Source organism: Ranitomeya variabilis, chromosome 2, assembly GCF_051348905.1.
Source record: "Ranitomeya variabilis isolate aRanVar5 chromosome 2, aRanVar5.hap1, whole genome shotgun sequence".
Classification (NCBI taxonomy): domain Eukaryota; kingdom Metazoa; phylum Chordata; class Amphibia; order Anura; family Dendrobatidae; genus Ranitomeya; species Ranitomeya variabilis.
The window spans coordinates 705,559,086-705,565,085 of record NC_135233.1 but is presented as its reverse complement, the minus strand read 5'-3'; the positions used below and the strand labels follow the sequence as shown (position 1 = coordinate 705,565,085).

Below are 6,000 nucleotides of genomic sequence, written 5' to 3'. Positions count from 1 at the left end.
CATGTCACTCTCCACAAAGAGAAAGGTTACCCCTTGGATTCTGATAAGATAGCTCTCACCCAGCCAAACCAGATCTCACACTGATGAAGGGCAATACCCCGAAACTGTCTGCATAGAGATTCTGCTTTGGGCTTTATCCTAAGTCATGTGACAAGGCTTGTTAAAGGATCGATATTGATTTTTAGGATTGCCACTTCCTATAGGTGCCACTAGAGTTCTAGTCCTCCACCAGTGAACCCATAGAAGGAAAAAGTCACAAAAAAAAAAAAAAAAAGTAACATCACATGATGTATATTTACATCCTATGTCGTGTCCCTGCCTTTTATGCGGGTTCACATGCTGAGCCCACATCTTTCCCCACATGACAGCTGTTTTGTATTATTTTTGCCACATTTTGTATATTTTTATAAACACTACCTGCTTTTCAGATTAAGGGCTTGTGCATACATTGCAAGTTTGGTGCATTTTTGGTGATTTTTCCCTGAAGCCTTTTGCAGGGAAATCAATGGGAAAGTGCGGAGACTCCGCTCAACGCTGTTTTCTGACAGCTCAGGGCCCACAGCGTTGGGACACTCCCCTCATCCCAGCCCGGTACCCGCAGCATTGCCCCGCTCCCGTCACCGCCACCAGCTTCCTGCAGCAGCGACCCTGGCTCCATTGCAGGGATGTCCTTTCACCGGTTTTCCTGTTAAATTTAGGGGGGAAAAAGTGCATCTTATAACCTGAAAAATACGGTATATTCCATGCGTTGGAACCAGAGGTGAATATACTATATGTTCACTATGAAGTGCCCCATCCACTTGTGCATCAGTCAACTGCATTATTGTCCCGACAATTGGAGTCACCGAAGTGTTAGTTTCTTCTCAAGAAAGGAGAGCAGAGGGATCACTGAGACTCTCCATGCTGGGTTATAGCTATAGCCAGGGGATATCAGCGTATTCAGGAGAAACTGCACAGTTTTTCGGGTCCATTTTCTCCTGCTACCCTTGTGAAAATGAAATCTGGGGCTGAAACATTTTTGTAGGAAAAATTAAAAAGGGCCACTGTCACCCCCCTCCAGCCGTTATAAACTAAAAGCCACCCTGTGCAGCAGTAATGCTGCATTCTAACAAGGTGGCTCTTTTAGTTTTTGGTTCAAGTATTCCCAAAATAAAGCGTTTTGAAACTTATCCAAAATACCTGTCTTTATCCAGGGAGGCGGGTCCTCACTCCCCAGCTTGAACCGCTACTCTGCCGTCACTCAAATCTTCAGGGGCTTTCGGCGCCGCCCCCTCCGCGCTTTTTTCGCTTCAAAACCGGCGCCTGCGCTGTGTTCAAGCTCTAGCCGTCTGACGTCCCAGCCAGGCTTGCAGACTGCGCCTGTGCGGGCAGTGAGGCCACCCTGCTACTGAATCCCCGCCCCGCAGTGTGTTATGCATTATGCACAGTGCGGGGCTGGGATTCCTAGGCACGGCACAGGCGCAGTCCGGAACCCGGCATCTGAGCTGACGGCCAATGCTCAATGCGCCTGCCCCAGGCAGAAGAGCACAGCGCAGGCGCCGGATTTCAGAGGTAAACATCGATGAGGGGGCGGCGACCAGCGCCCCAGAAGAGATGACTGACGGCAGTTGGGCGCTTCAAAGAGGGGGGTTCACACCCGCCTCCCTGGATAAAGACAGGTATTTTGGATAAGTTTCAAAAGGCTTTATTTTGGGAATACTTGAACCAAAAACTAAAAGAGCCACCTTGTTAGAATGCAGCATTACTGCTGCACAAGGTGGCTCTTTTAGTTTATAACGGCTGGAGGGGGGTGACAGTGGCCCTTTAACTTACATCTTTTAACTTCCCAGCAAAAATATAAAATGACTGTTTAAAAAATGATGTTGATGTAAATGTGACATGCGGTAAATATTATACTACACAAAATTGTTGTTGCCACAAAGTGACACTGGTCAGAATCAAAACGTGACCTCGTTAGGAAGGTGAAAATAGGCTTGAGGGGGCGAAGGGGTTAAATATTGAAATCTACGGTAAACAGATAACGGAAGGTCATGCTATATTATTCGGAAATGTTTTTTTTTTTAAGCACTGCACATGCCCAGGACACTATAATCAGAGACCTTTAGTAAAAACAGATGTAAAAAGGAAATTTAAGTGAACATCCGTTTTTGCACCATTTGTAATGGATCCAGTTTCTCTTAATACTGAATCTACTACATACAAATGTCAACCAGAGATCTAGGCAGAGCCTTATGCCACATCTTATGTACCAGACTTACAAGATTCAACAATAGATCACACAAGACAAGTCATGATTTATGCATATTTATTGAAGCATTTAGGTCTGAGGTACAGATATTTTCAGTACAGTTCAATTAAGCAAAATCTAACAATGTAGAGAAAAATAGGAAGCCATTTTTTTCCTCATCTCAATGAACTAGAGAACCTAAAAATGCAATTAACTCTCCCAACGTTTTTAAACAGGTCGTCCATATATATTACTAAGTACTTATTGTAAGGTATTTTATAGGTATAATTTAGACATAATTAGCCTACAATTGACCAACAACCTGTTTTTCCAAAATCACATTCAAATAATATGGCCCCTCGATATGCCAAATACCCCTCCCCATCGAGCCACGATTAATATAAAAACTGAAGCCTGGACAGACACTTTCACAGGTCAGGTTATATTAAAAACATGAGTGAACGGCCATTGTTTCGTGGATTGGTCCTCACAAGATGAGCACCAATTGTAGGAACAGGCGCTCAAACACTATTGACTCCTTGCGTGAAGCTTCACATTTACAGATGTATAAAGCTGGATTAGCTGCCTGACCTATAATCTTCTGAAAGTTGCTCCTCAGCGCCTGTTAACACATTTTCTCAGTTTCTGTAATTTAACAAAATACTATTTAATTTGCTGCTTTGCCTTTTTTCCCCAGAAAGACTCCCGCCCTTCTGATGCCTCCTCACAAGCAAATGGTGCAGTGGCTATGCAGCCTAGATTTTTTCATACAAAGGAGAAAATTTATTACTGTATTTTTAGTAGTTTTCTAACATTTAAAAATATGACATTTGGGCCAAACCATATCCAGTATATCTAAAGTATACAAAAATAATGGAAAAAAATACAAGTTCCTCCCTCGATGTGTGTCAGAACACCTGAATATAACCCAATAACTGCTTGTATGTGTATTATGACAGCACATGCTTCCCCCGTAGACTAGTAGTAGACATCACGAGATCTGTAAAACAGAGCAGGTCGCATAAGCCAAATTTCAGGGAACAGCTCCAATAATTCTGGCCAAAAATTGAGGCTGCAATTTGTCATCAGATGCCGAGGATCAACAGTCATTTTGCCAATTCTGCCCAACGGTAATTAAGCTCTAAAGAACATGAATGTCTCCAATGCATGGATTTCAAACCATGCATAGTTTCACACTATAAAAGTAATGTATATAAATATGTAGGGTACAATGATGCAACATATCCAGAAAGGATGGTACATAGACACAAATGGAAACAATTGGTATTTTACAGCTCCACATTTCTGAATGTCTGCCTGGTACACCATGATTGACCATCAGTAATTCCCATGTTCTCACCAACTCTCCATGTTGTAACTGAGATATAGTAAAGAACCAGCACTACACATTTACACAAGGAAGAGCAGATAGTCACTGCACTGTTATATACAGAAGAGTAGTCACATGCAGAGTGTCACAGGGATGCACCATGAAAAGTATTACGCCTGATGGGAGATCTGGCAGGTTTGGAGCATATTGTTAACGCGCAATGCAAATTGGCAGTTACTAAGATTTACAGAGAAAGATCTAGGTCAATATTGGTAAAGAAATGGCAGTATGCTCTGACTACATGGCTTCAAGTCACCTGCAACCAATGCAAATATTCAGTACAAATCAAAAAAGCATGTGAATAGGAAATTGTAAAAGGAACCTGTCAGTAACGTTTGCACTAGGCAAGCATATGACTTGTCATCCCTCTCACCGCTATGTGATCCACTGCAATATGTATTATATTAGCTTGTCAAGTGAACCACTCGGCATATCAGTTGACCTGCATACCTCAGGTCATCTTCACCTTTTCTCTACCAGTGCTGCCCCCTTCTTGATTGACAGCAAAGGTGACATTTTGCAGTAGAGCCTCAGTCTTCACCGTCAAGACGAGGAAAGCAGCGCTAGCAGAGAAGAGTAAAGAGGACCTGAGAACTGCAAGCTAACTGATAAGCCCAATCCGTGCACTTACAAACCTAATTTTTGCATGAATAAAATACAAATGTTGATGCAAGTGAGCACCAGATAGTGGTGAAATAAATATCCATGGACATGTTTTACACGGCCTTATCCTGTACTACCTTGGCTTGCCTAAGGGAAAGGTTATTGATAACCTTTCCCTTACAGAACGTGTTTTAACAAAGGTTCCAAATTACAGAATTTTTTTAAAAAAAAGAAGCGTAAATGTCAATCATCGACATAACTGGAAACTAAACTATGCACAATATAAATTTTATTTGTGAAAAACAACTTCCATAGAGCCAGAAAATATGGTCCAGTGATGAGTCGACACACGTGATCCTGTAATTCACAAAATATGGTATTGATCCTACAAACATGAGCTAGTGTGGACGAAAACCTTGTCTGTGTGGAATTTTTGGTGACACCTGTAGAAAAACTATGCTGTGGGTTGACCTAGGTGCATTTTTACAAGAATTATAGAATCTAGCACAGTATGTGTTTAACTTTTCTACATGCACTTCAATTTCACAGCAAGAGTGGCATTGAATATCTACACACAGGAGAGAGCATTCATGCAAGTTATCTAACTCCTTGATATAATAATGGATATAATTCAAACTCATACTAGGATTATATTCAGGGCTTCCTGTAACTAGAAGGTGATGGTAGTGGAAACCATTGGCCCTGGCGACATTAGCTAGCAAGCACCCACCACCTTTTTCATTCGATTTCTTTTTGCGTTTTTTTCTCATTTTTTCTAATCAACTCTGCTGCGCTTGGATCTTTGCAAAACTGGTGAAAACAAAATTGTAATCGTTGAACTGAGCGAACTGGCGATCAAGTTGCTTGAAGCCTTCAATCTTCTGAGCACAAGTGAATGCTGTGCGACATTTAGAACTCTAAAGACAAAAGCATAGATAGTTTGTTAGAAACGCTCACAGCTGTATACAGGTCCTTCTCAAAAAATTAGCATATAGTGTTAAATTTCATTATTTACCATAATGTAATGATTACAATTAAACTTTCATATACTATAGATTCATTATCCACCAACTGAAATTTGTCAGGTCTTTTATTGTTTTAATACTGATGATTTTGGTATACAACTCCTGATAACCCAAAAAACCTGTCTCAATAAATTAGCATATCAAGAAAAGGTTCTATAAATGACCTATTACCCTAATCTTCTGAATCAACTAATTAACTCTAAACACATGCAAAAGATACCTGAGGCTTTTAAAAACTCCCTGCCTGGTTCATTACTCAAAACCCCCATCATGGGTAAGACTAGCGACCTGACAGATGTCAAGAAGGCCATCATTGACACCCTCAAGCAAGAGGGTAAGACCCAGAAAGAAATTTCTCAACAAATAGGCTGTTCCCAGAGTGCTGTATCAAGGCACCTCAATGGTAAGTCTGTTGGAAGGAAACAATGTGGCAGAAAACGCTGTACAACGAGAAGAGGTGACCGGACCCTGAGGAAGATTGTGGAGAAGGACCGATTCCAGACCTTGGGGAACCTGAGGAAGCAGTGGACTGAGTCTGGTGTGGAAACATCCAGAGCCACCGTGCACAGGCGTGTGCAGGAAATGGGCTACAGGTGCCGCATTCCCCAGGTAAAGCCACTTTTGAACCATAAACAGTGGCAGAAGCGCCTGACCTGGGCTACAGAGAAGCAGCACTGGACTGTTGCTAAGTGGTCCCAAGTACTTTTTTCTGATGAAAGCAAATTTTGCATGTCATTCGGAAATCAAGGTGCCAG

General features: G+C 41.8%; 1 protein-coding gene across 3 annotated transcripts in view; it reads right to left on the bottom strand.

The window, feature by feature from the left end:
- Positions 1 to 2,288: 2,288 nt before the first annotated feature.
- AMD1 (adenosylmethionine decarboxylase 1) overlaps positions 2,289 to 6,000 on the bottom strand; it is a 61,115-nt gene continuing 57,403 nt past the window's right edge. For all 3 annotated transcript variants that reach the window (XM_077289467.1, XM_077289469.1, XM_077289468.1), the window contains one exon: positions 2,289 to 5,137. In XM_077289467.1, the coding sequence (XP_077145582.1) occupies positions 5,000 to 5,137 (138 nt within the window). In that variant the 3' untranslated portion in view covers positions 2,289 to 4,999. The remainder of the gene's footprint in view (positions 5,138 to 6,000) is intronic.